This window comes from Heterocephalus glaber, unplaced genomic scaffold (genome assembly GCF_053883595.1).
Source record: "Heterocephalus glaber isolate CG9 unplaced genomic scaffold, H.glaber_assembly_v1.0 deba00000347, whole genome shotgun sequence".
NCBI classification, from domain to species: domain Eukaryota; kingdom Metazoa; phylum Chordata; class Mammalia; order Rodentia; family Bathyergidae; genus Heterocephalus; species Heterocephalus glaber.
In genome coordinates, this window is record NW_028258143.1 from 58,512,362 (window position 1) to 58,534,991 (window position 22,630).

Below are 22,630 nucleotides of genomic sequence, written 5' to 3' on the forward strand. Positions count from 1 at the left end.
TTGTTAACTATCACAGCAGCAGCTGAGTGCAGAATATCTGCATACTACATGAAGTCTGATGCTGCCAATTTGAACTGTGGGGAATAAGTGACTGATAACTGTTGTGTTACTACTTACCACATAGTTTATCTAAAGCTATTGATTCTTCTGGCATTATGTTTTCAGTGATAACTCAGTAAAAAAATTTAGAATAAGTCAATTTTCACCAATTTAATATAAACAGACATTCAACTTTATGGTTATCTTTATATAAAAATTTTTTTACATTTTCCCCAAATTTGCAAGACTAAAGGTGCTACACAATCAATGTGTTAATTATAAATTAAATTTCAGTAATCACTTTGGCAAGGGAAATAGATTTTTCCATAAATTATGATCTGTGAAAAAATGAAGGAAAATATTATGTTGTGAATATTAATGTTTCAGTTAATTCACTTGTACCCTTATAGAGAAAACTGAGCTGTAATGAAGTTTATCCGTCAGACCTTGTGCTTGCAAGGCAGGCGGTGGAACCACTGAGCTAAATCCCCAAACCAAAGTTTATCTGTTTTTTTGGGGGGGGGTACTGGGGATCGAACTCAGGACCTTGAGCTTATGAGGCAGGCGCAGTGCCACTGAGCTAAATCCCCAGCCCAGTTTATCTGTTTTTAACAATAATCTCACTACCATCATCACATCAATATAAATACCATCATCATCTCCCTTGTTCAATTTCTTTATTCAATTGAGCTGGCCCAATCATCACTTCAAAAATATGTTTGTCAATACATTAATTCCTTTGTCCGTCTTTAACCCCATAACCCATTTAGCAAAGCACAAATGAATTCTATCACTCATGTTCTCTTTGCCTACATCTCAACAGCCAGAACTTGCTATGTGACAGGCACTAAACACCTTTTTAAAAAATTATCTTTGTAATCTTGATGATAGTCCTATTAAATAGGGAATGCAGTCAGCCCGTTTACTGTGAGGAAAGTAGGCACGGAACTTCTTCCAAGGTCAGGCTGCTTGTAATGGGGAAAGAGCACTGATCCAGACAACTTGGGCTCAGAATCTGAGTTCTGCACCACTTGTGGTTTTCAAAGATAACCTCAAACTAACTGACTAAAGCTTACCTGGGTTTATCAGAAACTGTTCTTCAACATGAGTACATAGAAAAAGTCACATTTAATTAATGTATACTCAGAAATCTTAAAAGTATATGTGGTTATCATGGATTAGAGATCCAGCATTCTGCCTAGAATTCAACATGTTCCCCGATCCAACTCCTACCTCCAAGTCTTTTTTACTATGGCATCTTGATGCTCTAGTTCAAAGGTCAGCAAAATATATATCCTGTAGGTCAATTCTGCCTCACCACCCATTTTTGTATATAAAGTTTTATGGGAGAAAGGGCATGCACATTCATTAACATGCCTATTTCTGCTCTTTACTATAATGGCAGAGAAAAGCAGCAACAAAGACTGGTCTGTGAAGCTTAAATATTTGGCTTTTTGGACAAAAAAATTCACCAACAACTGAACTAGGTCTTTAGAGTTTTGTTCAACAGAAATAAATATCATAGCTATGATTAATTGAATGCTAGGCTTTTCCCAAACACTAGCCTTTCAAAATAAGTGTTATGATCCCTATTTCAATTAGTAAAAGAAGGAAGAGAAGGAAAGATAGAAGGGAAGAAACAAAGAAGACAGCAAGTCATGAGTAGGTGAAGTAATCACTCACTATAAAAATACTTTAATTCAGATACCTTATATAAAAGATACATAGCTAAAATAATTTTAGAATCCAATTTGAAAATGTCTAAAGATCTCTTTATAGTGTAAATAAAAATGCAAAGCCAGTCACCCAATAGAAATTATCAGGGAAAAATAATTTAGAATTAAAAACAGCTATATTCAAATCAGACACCTACCTGCATCACCTTCTGTTGAATCTCTTCTAATTGTGTGCGCTTACTTCGCTGCCTACAAACTTCCTGGTAGCGAGTATACTGCTCTCGGAGTGAATCTAATAATTTCATAACCTGTGGCTGTGCAAGCAGTTCATCATCCATAGGAGACCATGAGACGCCTCCATCGGAGCCATTAAATCTACGCTGCTGTAATTCGGATAACAATTCATGTCCTTTACAAATGAAAGATACCCATTATTAATGCCCATTAAGAAATACATTTCAGGGCCAGGGACTTAGCTCAGTGATTCCGGCACCTGCCTCGCAAGTGCAAGGTCCCGAGTTCAATCCCCGCTACCCCCCTCAAAAAAGAAAAATACATTTCAGCTGGGGATTTAGCTCAGTGGCACCGCAGCGCATGCTTTGCAAGTGCAAGGAACTGAGTTTGATCCCTGGTACCAAAAGAAACAAACAAACAAAAAAAAATTTCTCACCTCTCAATATTCTAAATTCTATTCTTTCGCTTTAAAAATCTATCCATTTACCTATCCCCCTACCTAGAGGTCATACGTAGTAAAATGCAATTTTAAGTACAAAAACTAAGCAACATACAAATATACATGTGGATACATTATTCTATATATGTAGTACTAGAAAATATATGAAAATGCTGTATCACATACTATAAACATATATGCCAATTATATGCTATATAACATATATGATGTGATAAATTTTTTATCTATTCATTTATCACATTCTTTTTATTGGAGGATTCATTACTCAGGACACTGTGCTGATAAATGATGCTTCCTTATACAGCAAAAGTATACTCTGGGATTCTGATGGTACTAATCCAAGCAGCATGTGGTAGGCTTTCAGTACTGATCCATATTCTCAATCACAGAACCAACAAGGAAGGATGACAGTGAAATGAATGTATGATTAGCATAAATGGAGAAAGTTTTCATTACTAGTATGAAATAATATTTACATAATCTCTACAGCATATTAACTGTTGACTCATGACACATCATACGAACTACACTAAATATGGTTCAATTATAGAAAATTAATACAGGAAATCCACATTTACAGGATAAATTAAAATTAGTAGAATGGGCAACTAGTTCTGTAGGAATATACATAACTTTAAAATAAGTTGAAGTATGCTTTTCAAGAATAAAACTGTTCTGATCATTATTTAGATTCCAAAACAATATATATTTAAACTCTCTTCATCTTTATTTAGAAAATATCCCTCTAAATACAAATATCTTTCAATTTATAGAAACAGAACCTTTATTATGGTTTAGAGCTATTTTTAATTTTTTTAAAAAGTCTCCAGACTGTTCTATACTTCTCCATTTTATATTCTTCCAATCCCTATCTTAAGAATTAATAGCAAATAGAATAAGACTTAGTGGCATATAAAGTTAATTTTAAAATACAAATTTTAAAAGCTTAATTCAATGGGTTTAAAATAAGAAGGTTTTAAAATGTTAAATATGTACATAGAATTAAGTTTCAAATATAGAGTAGTACTTTCACTGATAGTCTATTGCAATTCTACACATAACTCAACAATTACAAGTATTTCTTTGTTCTCCAAGGAAAACAGATCTATTCATACTGGGAAAATTTAGGACAATTGAATCAATACAACAAAAATATTCAAAAAAAATGTTTAAGTCTTCATTACATTTTATCATTGGAAAAATATCTGTTCTAAATATTTGTGAAAATGTTTAAAATATATCTTAATCTTTCCAAAAAGTCTACACATGCACATAGAAGGCATTAAAACGAGAATAAATTTATTTTCTCTACTTTGACAATTGATACCCATAATGTGTTCCTTATGGATACCATTTCCATTAGAGAAGCAGCACAAAGTAATTATTTCAAAGAATACACATATTCTGAAACCAAACTGCCTGGGTTCAGGTCCTAACTCTAATGTGTACTGGCTACATGACCACCATAAGCTACTTAACCTTATTATTCTTCAATTTTCTCCCTCTTAAAATAGGGGTGATAACAGAACCTACTTCACAGGACTGTGCTGAGGAATCCATGAATTAACATATGTGAACTGTTTAAAACAGTACCTGGTATACCGTCAGATTAGAATTATGAGTTGTTATTATTATGAAAATTTGATTAGAAATAAAATTACCTCCACTGGAAACAATTCCAATTTGCTCACATAGAATTCATGAAATAGCTACCAGAGAATATATACCTCATGCAGCACTGAGTATTCACTGTTTGCAAGGTCACTGCAACATGCTAACTTTTTACATAGATGACTACAACACAGTGTAACTACTGGCTTTGCCTTTACGCCCATTCTCTGAGGTATGGTGATAGAGTTTCATACTCATTTGATCTTGAACAAGCTGTTCCTGGGGAGGGTTTTTTAAAAAAATCTCTAAGCATTTGCTTTCTCAAGTATAAAACAGAGAAAAAATATTATTTCAAAAGATTATTAGGAGAATGAAATATGAAAATACAAGGCCTGCCACATAATGGGTAGTCAATAATCTTCCTTACAACTAAATGAAGAAGAAATTTTTATCTCTATTTTACAGAATAAGAAATAAATCCAAGGCTAGGGATGTAGACCAGTGGTAGAAGACTTGTTTAGCTTGTCTGAGGCCCTGGGTTTAATACCCAGCAACAGAAAAGAAACAAAGGAAAAAAATAAGTCCAAATATTTCAAGAGTGAGATAAAGTGTTATTAATTTTTAATGTTATAAAGGCTATTAACATACTGTTAGGTTAAACCAAAAAGGAGTTGAAAAATGTCCTCTCAAATTTCTATCACATGTACCACATACACACTGAATCAATGGACCAACCAATACAACTGCTTTATTGGATTATTATCACTAACAGTGAATATTTTTTTTCATCTCACCTGTCTGAAGAACTGTTTCAGGATCAACTGAAGGAAGAAAGTTTAAGTCCACAGACCTGGCAAGCCGCAAAAGAATAATTTTTAAAACATATTTCTATCTATATAACTTAAGAAATTCCTTTATATATAATATCAGAACAGAAATATGCAAGTATGAAAACCTAAAACATTCTATTTTCACCATGCTAATTTCTCTTAAGTATAAAGAAGCCCATTTAAAAAACTAAATGCTAACAGCCAAAGAAATATTAATGTGACAGAAGTTTTAAATTTTAAAATCATAAAATCACACTATGTGGAAAAATACAGTTAACTGTTATTTATACTACTATCTAAAATACATCAAAGAAATCCATTTTTATATTTGTTCAAAATAAAAATATTTAGCTACATAGCAACCAGAAATATACATTTTAAATGAATGCAAGCATTTTCCACTTATCTATAGCAACTTTTGTCAGCTGCAAATATTCTCTGTACCGCAGAGTTATGGGTATCTGGGCGTGTGTGTGCCACATGGGTGCATGCACACACACACACACACACACGCACGCGGTTATACTCTCTCTTCCCTAATCTAATTATGTTTCTTGTGCAGCTGGATCTCTGCCTTATTTTCCTAAAACACATTTGGGAAAAATAATAAGGCAAAATAAGGAACCTGGCAAATCAAAGCCAGGTAACATGCTGCTATAAGCAGTAACTGATCAGCCTTGAACTAAATCCTTCCTTTTTGTCAACTGATCTAAGCCCTCAACCCTGTGTAGCCTAGATGCTTCCTGAGGATTGACATTAAAAAGCTGAAGATGGGCTGGGGATTTAGCTCAGTGGTTCCGCCGCCTGCCTCACAAGGGCAAGGTCCTGAGTTTGATCCCTGGTACCAAAAAAAAAAGCTGAAGAAATTTTGTGAGAGTGGGAACTTTATTATCTGAGTATAAAAGAAACTAAGCAATAACATTTGAGTAACTTGAAGAGGGACTCACAAATACAAGATGTCATTTAATACTTTGTGTAGACACGGCAAACCAGCATTTCCCAAAGTATTACGATATTACTAGTAAAGAAAAAGGGGTCTTACTCGCACATGAGGATGGGACATTCTAATGAAGCAATTAATTAAATAGGTTTCTGTCCTGCAGTGGTTCCTCAGAACCCTTAATCTATAATGTTTAGTTATTCTAAGGAGGAAAATACAGTCAACAACATTACACTCTAGACCACGGACTCATTTTCTACAAGCACCCTCTTTGGATGTCTTTCCTGAGGAATGGAACTTGGAAACATCAAATTTCCTTTGATGGACTAATCAGAAAGCAAAGATATTTGACTAATTTCTGCTAATTTTTATGAAGTACCTTGTGTAACATCTTCAACTCCTCTGTGTGTTTATGAGATAGCTATATACATGTACAAACCATATTATGTATTTGTTTTCATGTGGTACCTACAGAATAGAATGTTCCTAACTGCTTATGGTAACAGTAGATTTACATTCAAACTCTTTGTTTTCACATTTAGAACTTGTTCTAATAAAGATCTAGTATTAAAATTAGAATCCTTTTACATCCCTCTTACCTTGTTGTTTTGGTTTATTAATATGTGACTATATCTGGATTCATGGAATAAGAAGATACATTTATCAAGGTTCTACTCTATATTCAAGGTCAGATACAAAGGAAATAGACAAGGATGCCTTGTTGATTCTTAATAAAAAAAATTTCCTAATGAAAACCTGTTGTCCTCATGACCAGTAATGAAGAGACCAGAAAGAGCTGATGTGATTCCTAAAGTGCTTTTTAGCAAGAGGAAAGGAAACTGGCCTCTTGATCAAAAGAAAAATAAAAACTGGTAACATTAAATTTAATGGAAATCTATTAAAATAATAAATCTAAGTAGCTACATGGAGAATACAACTCAATAATTATTTCATCCAGTGTTATAAAACAATAAATTCTCTAAGTTAAATCCATTCTACAAAAGCCAGAGGAAGCCCTACAAGCTAGGCATTTAAGTGCTAATATATTTAAATAAAGATACAATAATTTTAAGTTGTAACTGTTTCCATACTGTTTACCAGAAAATATTAGAACTAGAGTAGAATATTTCATTTTTAAAATGTTCTCCCAAATTAGTATTTTCTAGTGTTACAAAAATGTAAATATATTACTATTCATCAAAAAGTGGCTTCTATAAAGAAATGATTTAAATTAGAATGTTTTATAAGAAAAGCAAATTTTTATAAATATCTTATTTCAATTTTTACTGGACACTTGCTTATCATAGTTCTTCAGCACTAACAATACAGTATTCTCTAACAGATCAATCATAACTTTGCAAGAATACCATCATATGCCATCAGCCACCTACCTTTCTTTCTCTTGCTGATTTCCTTTATCACTTCCATTGTTAATCAAAGCAAGTTCATCTAATAATGAAGTAGACTCCTTTGTAAACTTCTCAAAAACCTACAGTATAAATTTAATTAACATAATAATATATTAAAACTTGATATGTAATAGGATTTTTAGTTAAGAACAACAGAATTAGCAATTCCCAGGAAGTCACTTAGTACAATTCAACCACTGCAGCACAGCAGTGTACATAACAAGACAAAGACACATCCTAAAACAATCTAGTTTCAATGGAAAAAGAGTGTTTTTTAAATGTTAAATATATTAAGAAAATTTTTTTTATTCTTTATTCAGAAAAGCTTACTTGTTTTCTGAGTGAAATAAGTTACAAAAGGTTAAATATCACATGGTTTCTCTGAGACCCAAAATATAAATTTACAGAGCAAAATAAAAGACATGCTAAGAAAAATGATCCAAGATGTATCAAGATAATCAAGAGTAAAAATGATTAAGATGCAATATACATGTATCAAACCCCCATGCTGAATATAATTGCTATGTATGGAAAACATATGCTATTAAAAATTTTTGAAGTTTTACAAATAAGCGTGTACTATAAAAATAAATTAGTTCTGATTTGTTCAGTTATTTCTAAAAAAATTAGAGCAAATCTGTTTAAACATATTTAATAAAGTAGATACACAATTGTCTGATATCACTGAGCAAATATGGTAGAAAAAGAACTGGTCATCCATTCAGAGATAACCATAAATTCATGATTTTACCACGGTTTTAACACATAATCTAAACTGACTTAATTTAAGACTGTCTTTCAGCAGTTGATTAAAACAATGTCATATTATGCACAGTAGAAGGTTACAGAAGTCTAGACAAAGAAGACACATTTTCGGAAATGAAAAGTTTATTATATCAAATTACTAAAATTGATAAATATTCTCTGAAAAGTATGTATCAATTAAATTACCTCTGAAGATACTGTGCTAGCTTGTCATTCTACTTAAAACATTTTACAACTTTTATTGATGCTACTAATGACAATGGAAAGGTAACTTTCACAGAGAACTAATGTAACATGTTGGGTACTGTCCTAAATGCTTTAGGTATATGTTTATTTTGTTTTACTCACTGGTTAGGACTATTATTATTACAATATTAGAGATGTAAAAAAGAGACATGGAGAGATTAAACACATCCTAAAGGTCATATACCAGCAACTGGCAATCACATGATCTAATTCCAGACTAACTGTCCTCAAACATTAATGTGGTATGCAATGAATTTCTTCATTTTTGTGAAAAGGAAAATAATCTACATTTTTTGTTTATCATAGTAATAAAAGTGTTAAAATATCTGATTTATATGCAATAATATTTTATCTCATTGAAATGTACTAACCAGCCTCTTATTTAACCAGTCCATGTGATCATAGGTGAGACTCCCACCAAAATCTTCTGTTAACTGGCATGGCTCAATGTACCGGGTCAGTTTATTGGCAGACACTAAAATAACCTATGGGGAAAAAAGAAACATTTACCAAACCACTATTAAAACCAGTGAAGTAGAATGAGATTAAAATATGCAATATTGTTTCAACATTTTCATTTAGTTCAATATTTTCATTTAGTTAATACATCTAAAAATCAATAATTATGAATCAATAAATTATGAATATCTGCTAGAAATCTATCAAAAACCTTTTAAAATGAGATACTAGCAATTCAGATGAAATATTTCAGTATTTTTATCAATATTAATTCTTTCTTGGTAATAAAAATCAATTCCTTAATGTAATAATGTAATCAGCAAAGAATTTTCATATTACCTTAAAATTAGTCATGTCCACTAAAATCATAATGAGATATTTTCTAGTCTGATCCTACAGAAATTTATAACCTTAACATCCATGTTGTGACATTTAAATACTATTTCTCATTAAAAGGAATCAGGGCTCATTGGAGAAAGAAATATACGTGATGAGCTTGGAACATCTTATCTAGATTTTTTTTTTTTTGGTACCCGGGATTGAACTCGGGACCTTGTGCTTGGGAGGCAGGCAGTGGAACCACTGAGCTAAATCCCCAGCCCCTTATCTAGATTTTTTAAAAAGCTATCAAAGCCCACGGTCATGCCAAAAGTGTCTGAAAAGGCCTCCAGTGATTGGCATTGTGACAATTTGCACATTAATAAGAATAATAAATGGCACAGACTAAAACATTCAATATGGGTAAGCCAGTAACCTCTGGACTAAGGTAGGGAAAAACTTTCCATACTGAAAGCCAGAAAATAAAGGGAAAATAAGCCACTCAACAGACAAATAATAAAACTAGGCTAAGTTTATTATTATAAAGCATTTATTATAAAAGCATTCCAGCTAGGAAATGAAGGACTGAATAGAGTAAGTTCATCCTTTTACAACTGTTAATGAAGTAAGGGATCAAGGCTCTATATCACTAAATAACACAGCTGCTAACATTACAGGCAAGAAGAAAACTACTCCAAGTCTTGTGATCAAGCAGCACCTTGCCATTCTGTAACAGCCTTGGAAAAAGAAATCAAATGTGGACGTGATCACTGTCTAAATTCAACTATCAATGTACGAAACACAGAAGAATATGTTAACCTATCCTCAGTGCAATCTGTAGATGATGAGAAACAGAGAACTGTATTAAAAATGGAAAAGAGAAACCAAACACTAAAAAGATTCATTTAATGGACAAATACAGAATTCTACAACCAATAATAAAGGATTACATATTCTTTTCAAGCAAACATAAAATAACGAAAAACTTGCTTGTGAATTAGTCCATAAAGAAAGTCTTGGTAATTTTCAAAGAAGCTAACACATGATGTTATCACAAGAAAATTTAGCTAAAAATCAACAATCAAATCAGAAATCATTAAAATGATTTAAAAACCATATCCACTTAGGTATCCTTACAAGTAGGTCCAATAATCACCCAAGCCATAGTCAATCCTAACTGATCCTCATTCACCTTCTGCAACCCATATTACAGTGAAGGAAACTGCAGATGTGACAATTTATCTGTTGTTTAGGTATGTGTCTCCAAAGCATAAAGACTCTAAAAAATAAAAGCCAACACCACTATCTCACCTTAAAAGAAATAATCCCTTAATATGAAAGAGCCAGTTGGTTTCAAATTTCTATTTGATGTTATAAAACTTTGTGTATTCAAAATGTTTCCTAATAAAAAATAAAAATACAAGAAACTAAAGTAAGTAAATATAAAGTATTTGTGAAAAAAACCCTTCCCAGTAAGAAAATTTCAGGTCGAGACAAGTTTATATGGGAGTTTTAAAGAACAAAGAACAGATCATCTTAATCTTAAAACGCTTTTGGAGAACACAAATGCAAGGGAACATTCTCAACTCACCTTATTAGACATTCTAGAACAATGATACCCAAGGATAATTCAAGAAAAGACCACAATGAACTGTAGAGCTTAAGACTGCCAACATCAGATGACTGTCCACTTTCTGCCTTTGGAAAATGACACAGGCTTGCCAAAATGCAACACATAATGACAGACAGCTGCTTCCAAGAGGGCAAACCAGGTCTGCATGAGCAGTCTGAACTCCACTCTAGTGAGGTGTGACTGCACAGAAACAAACTGGAAAGCAAATGATCAGCAAGAGAACTGACATGTTCAAGAGTTGATGTGGTAGAACAAGAGTAGGAAACCATACTAATCCAGCAAACCTGTGAAAGTTTATTAAAGGAGGAAAAGGTTGGGGGTGAGGCCTGAGCGTAGAGCACTTGACCAGCATGCAGTCTGGGTTCCTCCCCAGCACCACACAAAAATTATGAAAGAAATACAAACAAGATTTCTTAAAAGTCCAGCCTTAAAGAGTAATAATCATTAAAATTAAAACCAAAATTAGAAAATAAAGGCTCCCCCAAAATCATATTTAGGTCCTACCTCTTACGTCTAATCCATTTTCATACCATGATTCTAAATATGAAAATAAAACAGTGACATAACTGCTAAAAATTCTAAAGACACATTTTCCATAATTATATAGCTGACAATCTTTAGTGAAATGGCTAATAAGAAATAACACTGTGAGCCAGGCGTGATGGTGCACACCTGTAATCTAAGCACTCAGGAGGCTGAGGCAGGAGAATTGTTCTGGGTTCAAGGCCTACCTAGACTATATACTCAGTTCAAGGCTAGAATGAATTACAGAGTGAAACCCTCTCTCAAAAAACAAACATACAAGGGCCGGGAATTTAGCTCAGTGGTTCTGCCGCCTGTCTCACAAGCACGAGGTCCTGAGTTTGATCCCCGGTACAAAAAAAAAAAAAACATACACACACACACAAACCTGTGAATTAGAACGAAAACATTAAAGAGTACAAAAAGCCACGTGTATAATTTTAACAGATTATATTAATTAAAATATTATATAGTTTATTATCTTCTTCAAAATATTCAAGTACTTATTGATATTGTCACCTATTCCAAGATGTGATTAATTCATAAACATGTATCCTAGCTTGAAAGCAAACAATTCCAGGCTGGAGGTATCGCTCAGTGGCAGAGCACTTGCCTAGCATGTGTAAGGCACCACAAAAATAAAAAATTAAAATTCCTTACATACAGAGATGATGAAACCACAAACAGCATTTTTATTCATTTTTTTCTCAGAAAATATTTTAAAGAGAAAATTTCCCCAAAGCATTCAGCATTTCTTTAGACTGGCCCATCATGACTCTCTAAAGCTGTACGATTTCCCAAACAGTTATGAAAACCTCCCTTCTACCATCCTCATCATTCTATGGTATTTTTCACAGACCAGAATAAGAGGTAGTATATAGTGAATTTTAAGTTTCCCTGAAAAAAAGATTTACTGCATTATTTTTTACTTTTTTTATTTTTTTTTTGGTACCGGGGATCAAACTCAGGTCCTTGCGCTTGCGCAGCAGGCGAATAAACCACTGAGCTAAATCCCCGGCCCTACTGCATTATTAATATTACAAAATCTTGAATATAAAATGACCTTTATAATACTACTTTTCCTACTTTACAAATGACATTAATGGTTTTTAGTTAATTTTAAAAGTTATGAAAGATACAGGATGGTATGACAAAAAATGATTTATATAATTACTGTATTTGTCAGCTTTCCCATTGCTGGGACAAAATACCCAATACACACAACTGAAAAGAGAAGTTTAATTTGGCTCACACTTTCAGAGGGTCTAATTCATTCTTGGCTGCTCCAATGCAGAAACACCAGGGTGGAAAGGCCTGGAGGAGCTCAGCCACTCAGTTCATGCTGAGGTAAGCAGAGGAGGGGAGCAGAGCCAGGAGATGAACACCCTCCTCCACAGGCTCCGCCCAGGGGCCCGCCTCCAAATGGGCCACACCTCCTGACAGCACTCCACCAGAGCCTCAGTGGATTACCACGGATGAGCAGATGGGGCCCTGTGATCCCTCACCTCCCCAGGAGTCTATAACCTCGTCCAGCTGCAAGTAAGCTTAACTGTCAGAATTATCTGCTTTCATGTTAGATTTTGAGGCTATAGTTAGATTTTGAGGCTATATTCAAACTACAATGAAAATGGTATTAGGCCATCCAAGCTGGGGAGGGCCCTATTTTCATGTCTGGATATTTGAAATTCTTTTATACTTTTTTAAAAAGCTGGCTTTTTTTTGTTGTTTGGTACCGGGGATCGAACTTGGGTCCTTGCACTTTCGCAGCAGGTGGCGAAACCACTGAGTTAAATCCCCTGCCCAAAAAGCTGGCTTTTAAAAATAATTTTTAAATTTCTTTTTAAAAAACTGTATGTAAAAAAAATTTGCAGCCCTGGTCTTCTAGATAATTCTTTAAATATGTAGTCTTTTATTCCCCAGAAATAAACAAACTTGATTTAATCATATTTTATACCTTTTTGTCATTATTTCTGGAGTGCTAGACATCATAATGTGCTAGACAACAATTTCCCTAAGATGAATACAATTTACACATAGAGGGATAACTACCTTGAGGCAAATTTGCAGGGTTATTATCCATACTTACGCTCCTTAGTTGTCAATAGATCAAATATCAGTGACTCTTATGACTGATTATTGACCAATGATTCATTTTAAAATGTATAATAGGGCCAGGGATTTAGCTCAGTGGTGCCACTACCTGCCTCGCAAGTGCAAGGTCTCGAGTTCAATCCCCAGTACCAAAAAAAAAGTATAACAAAGCCATCATGTTATGATTTCTAGCTGAATGATAAGTATGAGCAATGACAGGTCTCCCACTAACTAGTCAACTAACAGATGTTTAAAAAATGTAATATATTTTCAATGAAAAATATTGCTTATATTTTTTAAAAAGGTATTATTTAAACAGAGGATTTTTTTAAAGGATATATAAATCCTCTGGTTATAAAATGACACTGCACTGCCGCCTGCCTCGCAAGCACAAGGACCCAAGTTCAAACCCCAGTACCAAAAAAAATGACATCGCAAAACTTTTTTTTTTTTTTGCAAAACATTTTTTTTTAAAAACTCTGATTTCAGCTGGGCTTATTGTTCAAACCTATAGTCTCAGCACTCATGGAAGCTAAGACAGGAGGATCACAAAGTTTGAGTCCCACCTGGACAGCTCAGCAAAACTGTTTCAAAATAAAAAAATAAAAAGGGCTACTAATGTAGCTCAGTGGTAGAGCACCACTGGGATCAATTCTCTGTACTACAAAAAACAAACTCTGATCTCTGCCTAAAATATAAAATTTAAAGAGATTAATTTGATAGCAAAGTATCAAACTTCAGAAAATAGATCCTATTATTCTGCAGTGAATCACTGTTGTGTATGATGTCATGTCCAAATACACGTTTTACAAAATATCCTTTATGATAAAGGTGTAATTCATGTGTCAGAGAAGTTACCTAAATCTTGGAAATAGGCAAAAGATACTAAGTAGTGGATGTGCTTTCATGTGAGGCTGAGCTCGCACCACTGACTGGCTTTGTACAGACTTATCAACAGGTACTGACCTCTGTAAGGGCAGAGCTTAACGTGCAGATTTTATTCAGAAAAATGCAAACAATTTCTGTTTGGTAAAACTGATGATTTCTGGACAGGAGAATAAGAGAGAACCTCAAAGTTTATAATTTATGGATCAACAGGATGTGTTTTTTAAATCTAACTTAAAAATTTTATCTGCCTATTAAAAATCCTATATTCCTAGAATGCCCTTTGAACTGTAGCTTACAAACTACTACTAGTAAACTGATTAAATAATGAATTCAATAATATACTTGATTTATACTCTTTCCTTATATGATTTTCATCTGCTTTAAATGCTAAATAATTTTTAATTATAGTCATTCATCCCTCGAATTTTCTAATGTTTTGAGACCATTAAATTTACATTAAAAAGTTTATTCATTATATTCAAAGCAGCTATCATTCTACTAAGCAAAAATTTAAATTTCATATTCCTCTCCCTAAAGAACTCTGAAACCTAGGACAGTAACTAACATAGAACAATGAGAACCAAAATACAAGAGCAAAGCTACAGAAAAGCAGAAAACAAGATCACTATCACTATCACTATTTCACTTTTGTCAGGTCCTTTCAACGGAAAAAAATGACATTTTTTAAAAAGTACAATCTTACACAAACATTACTTTTCCTTTTATTTTATATAGAGGTTAAAACAAGACAAATAAAATGAATAAATCACAATGTTATATTAGCTAATATGTCACATTCAAGAAATCTGAAGAGAAAGATATTTACTGTATGATCTTTAATCAAAACATTTGTGGTTTTCTTTAGTCTGGAACTTATAGAGATTCTAAATTTGTTTCTCCTTATCTTACTCTTCCATCTGTAACTAAAATACTTTTCTTATTAAGCCATTCACAAAAAAATCCAACCTGAAATTTTCACTACGCAGACATTCAGATGTTTTCTGTTTTCGTTCTGTTAAGACTGTGTGCACAATATCTAGAGACTGAAAACGCATCTTTGTAGGTATCTGTGTATTTCATAGGCATGTGTTCAAAAAACTATTTTGTGTATATCTGCTTCTAACTGTCTCTTGGAGAATATTTCACTCAATAAAGGAAGATAAATTTCTGAAAAAAACTGAAAGAAATGGAGCCAGTGTTCTTGACAAAAGAACATGAAGGTCCTGGATCCTACTATTAGGTAGACATTAAAAAGGAAAAGGATCAGATGTAAGAAAAACAAAACAGGGCCGGGATTTAGCTCAGTGGTTCCATCTCCTGCCTCACTGGTGCAAGGTCCTAAGTTCAAGACCCGGTACCAAGAAACAAAAAAGGCAGGGGAGAAGAAGAAGAGATCAGAAAAGAAAGCAATTTAGAATGGTGATTGGTTTCCATTACCAATAAATAACACTTTTTTATTGTCAAGAGTAACAATAAAGAAGTAGATCCTTTTGATTATTACCCTTCAATGTGAGAACAAGCCAAATGCCAGTTCTATCTCAATTTTATCTTGTCATCAGACAGAATACAGATGCTATCATCTAACCTGTAAAATTTGTCAAGGTCATCAGGTACAATGCTGCTGAAGGACAGAAGGTTGTAGAATATATTATCTGAGTTACTAAAAGGGCAACTATCTGGTACCTATTCCAGAGATAGGAATAAAGACATATAAAAACCATGAAGGTTAGCAATGAGAGATGAATATTCAATGGCCAAGGAGAAACGGAAAAATAAATAGGACAGGTAACCTAGAAGAAAAAATTTAGAAAAGATGATAGGCAAGAGAATGTGAGATTATGTAGTGTGTCACTAAAATGACTAGTTCATTTGATGAACATTGTGAATAGTTGGTAATAAAACTTTGTTAGACATAAACCTATAAGGTAAAACATACATTCATGCTTACAAGAATAGTAACACTTATAACAAAGTTACACATTTTTTAAAAAGTAGAATGTATATAAAAACACAGGATTAACTACAATGGCCCAAATGATTCAAAATAACGCCAAGGAAAATAATTTTTAATTAAATAAGCATCCATGTTGAATGTAATTACAAGTCAAAGCTCTAAGTATCATTTAATGGCTGGTGCTGAACTACCCCTTAAAGTCAAATAAGTTTAGTGGTGAATTAACCAGTATTTAAAATTACTCTCATCTCTTTAGGATAACAGGCTTTTTCATAAGTGCCTAGTGTTATTTACTTGGGAAAATACTGCAGCTGAATAAGAAAAAATACACCAATACAAGAAACTTTTAACTCTTCCACTTTAAAATAACAATCTGTGAAATAAGACTATGGCAGATAGGAATTCTGTCTTTTCCTATCCTTCAAGATACAAGGTATTTAGCCCCCATTAATTCATACAGCATAAGGCCCATCTAGGTATCACATCCCTGAGCCGATGCTTACGCTTAAAACAGGAGGCTTCTCACAAAAGGCATCTGCTCCCTATTCAGTGTTCCAGGCTTTAGTTTCCGAACTACTGGCCCCTGTTCACTTGCATTCTCTCAGAACATTTCCTTCTTGTCCCTGACCATGAACTACAGACCTCTCTGCCTGGGCTGAAGTGCTCTCTCCATGGTCCTGACTCCTGGGGCAACATTCAGGCCTCCTGGCTTCACCTTCTACTTTCTTTCCTTACTACACCTTTGTCTCTTGTCCTTGGGATACAACACCACTACACTACCAAGGGAATACATACTTGCCCTACTGTAATCCAGCAGCCTGGGCCATCTTCCCTTACACTGCTGGTACTCACTCTTCCACTAAGTCCAGGTAGTAGTCAATTCTACCAGTGACAAAGTTGCAAAATAAAGGGGTTGGGAGATGCAGTTTCTACTCAGGATGCAGATATTTATAACACTGCTCCAAACAAAGTAACTCTAGAGAAATGTAAAGGCTTGTGGTGCCTGATGGAAATTAGCAACAACAAAAAGCCCAAATTGAACTCAGCTCCTTGCTAGAATACTCAACACTTCCCCTGCACTGCTAAAAGCCTAGCAAAAGACACAAATACTACTTACCTCAATTTTTACTGTCCTAAAGAAGATATCCAGCATTCAAAGAAAATAAGATACTCACAAAAAGTAAACAACCCAACATGAAGAACCAGAGAAAATAGTATTACCAGAGTAAGATAGACCAGACACTGGAACTACTAAGTAAGAAATGTACTATAATTATAATATAAATACTGCAAGATAACATATAAGAACAGATGAGGAAGTTTCTCTGGTGTAACAAACTGAAAGTGGAAATGAGGACCAAAATGTATAGTTAATATTGGGAAATAGGGAGAAAATGTTCAAATGAGAAGGAGAAAAGGGAGGGGGAAGGGGGAAAGGAATGAAGGGACAAGAAAATAATAGACTAGAAGGAAAAAATGGAAACAAAGCTTTTGTAAATAAGGAGGGGAAGGGGGTCGAAGGGAGGGGAACAGGATGGGAAAAAAAGCAGCAGCAAGATATATCATGTACGGGTACAAATTCCCTATAATAAATGTGATCATTATGTATACCTAAAATGTACCAATAAATGCTTTGTTTCAAAAAAACTAAAAATAAATAAATAAGTAAAATGGTCCCTACAGGGACTAGTTTCTGGACCCATACCTCTCCCGCAGACACCAAAATCTACAGCTATTCAAGTCCCTTACATACAATGACATTGTATTTGCATATAACCTATGGACATCTTCCTATTTACATTAAATCATGCCTACATTACTTATGATACCTATAAAAGCACTATGCAAATAGTTGTTATACTGCATTGTTTAGAGAATAATGACAAAAATTCTATATTCAGTGCAGAAGCAGTTTTTTAAAAAATTTTTTTCAATCCAGGTTTGGATGCAAACTCTTGGATATGGAAGGCTGGGTACATGAGGAAGAACCAAATAGAAAAGCTATAAATGAAAAACATGGTAACAGAGATGAAAAAATTTTACAATGATCTTGTCAACAAACTCCACACTTCCAAGAAACAGTGAACTTGAAAATGGATCAACAGAAAATGCCCAAATTGAGCACAGAGACAAAAACTTGAGAAAACAAAAACAGCAGATAAATCTAGGGGAAAGAATTATTTTAATTAATTTTTTAACTGTCTTGCCATGTTGCCCAGGATAGTCTGTAACTCAGGGGCTTAAAAGTGATCCTCCCACTTCAGCCTGCCAAGTAGCTGGGACTATGGTTGTATGCCACCATGATCCATAAGAAAACTTCAAATAATCCAATATTTGCAGTTGGAATTCCAGAAGAAGTAGAAAAAGAACATCAGTTCAAGAAAATATTTGAAAATAAAATTTCTGAGAACTTTCCAAAGTTAATAACAGATATCAAACAGAGATCCATAAAATTCAAAGAACACCAAACAATAAATACTAGAGACTTACAGACATAATGAATAAAATAGGTGAAAACTAAAATGAAAATAAAATCTTGACAGCAGCTAAGGGGGGGGAAATGGATACATAAATACAGACAGTTAAAGATACAAATAACAGTAGACTTCTTTTTAGAAATTATGCTATTAGAGGGCTGCCCTGCCTTGAAAGCGCAAGGTCCTGAGTTCAATCCCCAGTACCAAAAAAGAAAGTAAGAGAGAAAGAGAGAGAGAAAGAAATTATGAAAATGAGAAAGCAAAAACATGAGAAACATTTTTAAATACATGTGAAGTACTAGGGGGAAAAACACAACCTATGAAACAAAATGCTATACCCACTGAAAATAGTTTTATAAAAATAAAGGTTTTCAGAAGGACAAAACCTAAGAGAATCCAATGTCAATAGCTTTGCATTTTAAGCTACAGCATACCACAAGAAATACTGCAGGCAGAAGGACTAATACATCAGACAACAAGCTGAATCTTCAAAAAGAAAGTATATCAAATATGGCATGAATGAATTTGGAATGCAGTTTTAAACATTTAATTGCTGTAAAACAATAGATTGATTATAGCAAAGAGTAGCAATGTACTCTGTGTTTATAGTACACAGTAAAAGTAAAATGTCTGACAACACTGGGAGAAAATATTGCCAATAGACTTTAAGGTTCTTCTACCGCATGTAAAGTAGAATATTATTTATAGTAAGTGTATGATTAAAGATGTGTACTAGAGCAATGATCAATAATTAATATATTAAAAGCCAATAATGGAAATAAGATATAATCATAAAAATACTTAATTCAAAAGGCAGTAAACCAAAAACATATAAAAACTAGCAAGATGGTAGATTTTAATATAACCATATCAAAAATTACACTAAAGGTAAATAGTTTAACACACCCAGAAAAAGATTATCAAACTGAAATGAAAGCAAAGCCAAACTATACAGTATTTATTAGAAACTCACATTATAAAAGTAACAGATAAGATAAAACTATCTTAAATATTTATGCACTCAACAATAGAGCTTCAAAATTCGTGAGGTAAAAACTGGCAGAAATGAAAGGAGAAAAATCTACAAGAAAAGTTGGAGACTGCAAAATTCCTATTAAACAACCAAAAGAACAAGTGGACAGAATTTTACCACGATACAGAAGACCTAAATACCACCATGAATTATCTAGACAAGTCACTGAACTCTGCCCAGCAACAGCAGAACACATTTTCTTTTGGGTGCACAAGGAATTCACCAAGAGAGACCATATACTGGGTAAGAAAACACACCTTATCAAACTTTAAATGCCTGAAGTCATAAAACTTATGTTTTCAGACCAAAGCTCACACAAACATTAACTCAAAATGGGTCAGAAACCTAAATTTAAAATCTAAATTATACAACTTCTAGAACAAAACATGAGAAAATCCTTTTGACCTTAGGTTAGGCAAAGATTTCTCAGATGTGATACCCAGATCAGGTATGATTCATAAAAGAAAAACTGAAGAACCACACTTCATCAAGCTTAAAAATTTATGAAAAGTACTATTAAGAGAATGAAAAGACAAGCAGACTTGGATGTAACATCTGTAAATCACATATTCCATAAATGACATATCCAGATTACATAAAGCTCTTTCAGATTCAAAAACAAGAAAACAAAGGCTTTATCTCTTTAAAAGACCAAAAGATCTGAATAGACACCATTCGTGATACTGTGATATAAGAAATACTTACTTGCTCTTCATCCTGCTTTGGTTCCTGACAGAACTCCTGAAATCCTCACAATTTTCTGAGTAATAGGAGCCAACTTTTATTATAATACTTAGTCTTGGTCCCCAGTTCCTGATACAAGAGCTTCCAAGACCCTTGGCATCTCCAGAGTGACGTGTGTCCTTCTGTATGCTAATGAATGACTGCTCAGTGGGAGCCCCTAGATGGCTTCAGTATGAAGGCTAGTGATCAAAAACATAAAAATATGAGAAGAGGGCTGGAACTCTCAGCCCCATTTCCTTACCTCAGTGGAACAAAGGCTGAGGGCCGAGGGCCGAGTCTACAAAAACTCCTAGAATTGGGGGTCTGGAGAGCGTCTGGGTTGTCAAATACACCCATATGCCAGGAAGGTAGTACACCCCAACTCCTTGCCAACAAATGCTCAGGATCCTTCCAGATCTCCTATGTATCTCTTCCTCTGGTTCTTTATTTGTAGCCTTTATAATAAACTGGTAAATGTACATGTTTCCCTAAGTTCTGTGAGTCATCATGGAAAACTACTGAATTTTTGGAGGGGATTGTGGGAACCCCTAATTTGTCACCAGGTCAAACAAAGTGTGGGTACCCGAAGTTGTGCACCGCAACTGAAATGGGGGAAGTGTTATGAATGAGCCCTTAACTTTTGAGACCTTGCTAACTCTGGGTAATATTAAAACTGAATTAAATGACAGGATACCAGGTGATGCCAAGGCTGGTGTGGAGACAAAAACCCCATAGATCTGGTGTCAGAAGCTCTTTGAGTGGAGAAACACTGTTTTCCTTTACTACTAAAGAAGATACATGATGGCAAATACGCAGTTGAAAAGATACATCATTAATCATTAGAAAAATGCAGATTAAGACCACAGTCAGAAATGGCCACACAGTCACTAAACAGCTATAATTAAAGTAAAAAAACAAAAACCCAGAAAATCCTAACAATCCTCAGTGATGACAAAGATACAAATAGAACTTTCCTACAAAGCTGGTGGGAATGAAAAATATACTTTCTTTTTTTTTTTTTTGGTACCGGGGATTGAACTCGGGTCCTTGTGCTTGTGAGGCAGGCGGCAGAACTACTGAGCTAAATCCCCGGCCCAACATATGCTCTCTATATAACCCAACAATTTTACCTGTAAGTATTTCACTTCTTAATATAAAAATGTATGTTCATACCAAACCCTACACGTGAATATTCATAGTGGCTTTATTCGTAAGCATGAAAAACTGAAAATAAGCCATAATATTCCTCAGCTAGGAAATGAACTACTAACATCTCTACAATGGAATAGTACTAGTAAGCAATCAAAAGACTAGAACTACCAATACATGCAACAATACGGATGTCATTCTATTTATTACATTCTGGAAAAGGCTAAACTATTAGGACATGAGGCAGACAGTGGTTGATGCAGCTGCAGATAGAGAAGCTGAGTACAGAAAAGTAGGAGTATCTTAGGGACACTGAGGTACTGGCCTGACTTCCTCATTACGGTAGTAGTTTCATAACTTTATGTTTGATCAGAACACTAAGAACTGTACACTAAAATGAACAATTTTCACTGCATGTAAATTGTCCTTTAACTTTTTTAAGTTAAATAAAGTCAGTATTTTTAAGACACTTCAACCTACCTCACTTAAGGATAAATGATGCTTTCTTAAACCTTTCTATCTAATACACACTGGCAAACTTTCCTCTACACCAAAAATATACTGATATAGCATTGACTTCTACAAAAATAAACACGATTATAGTATGGCAAAGTCCAAAATGAATCTTCATTGTCTGACTCTCATAAACATTCCAAGAATCTATATTCTATCTACAGAGTTGGTGTTAGACCTTGTGCCTTTTCAGAGTTTATACATTTTATTTTAAAAATGCAAAATTTAATATTAACTCTTCTACTGGGAAACTGGGAATTTAACAGACTGTGTTAGGAAAAACATGACAAAATTGTTTAAATTTACATTCCATCTTAGGGTTTTTGTCTAACCTACAATAAGATTCTTTTTCACACAAGAAAACTGAGCGCGAGTAATGTAAAGAAAGAACAGATAACTGTGTTCATATATCAAAATCAAACCAAATACTAAAAATAATTGGGACATATTACATACAGAAAATAGACTCTATCTTCAATTTTATAATGTCTGGGATTACCTAATATTTGTTGTTTCCTCTTAGTAATCCAATAAAATTTTTTTAAATAAAAAGGTTCCAGTTAATCAAAGGACTTAATGAGTGATACAGTATAAATGAAAATAAAGCTTCTGTAGTCTCTGACAAAGAATCATAATTTATTCAACAAGTACACTAATTGA

General features: G+C 33.8%; 1 protein-coding gene across 2 annotated transcripts in view; it reads right to left on the reverse strand.

Annotated features, from left to right (window-relative positions):
- Positions 1-22,630, reverse strand: part of Sestd1 (SEC14 and spectrin domain containing 1) — a 111,742-nt gene that overhangs the window by 29,835 nt on the left and 59,277 nt on the right. For both annotated transcript variants that reach the window (XM_087196643.1, XM_087196639.1), the window contains exons 6-9: positions 8,582-8,695; positions 7,182-7,279; positions 4,815-4,870; positions 1,913-2,124 (exon numbers count right to left, since the gene is read on the reverse strand). In XM_087196643.1, coding sequence (XP_087052769.1) covers positions 1,913-2,124; positions 4,815-4,870; positions 7,182-7,279; positions 8,582-8,695 — 480 coding nt within the window. The remainder of the gene's footprint in view (positions 1-1,912; positions 2,125-4,814; positions 4,871-7,181; positions 7,280-8,581; positions 8,696-22,630) is intronic.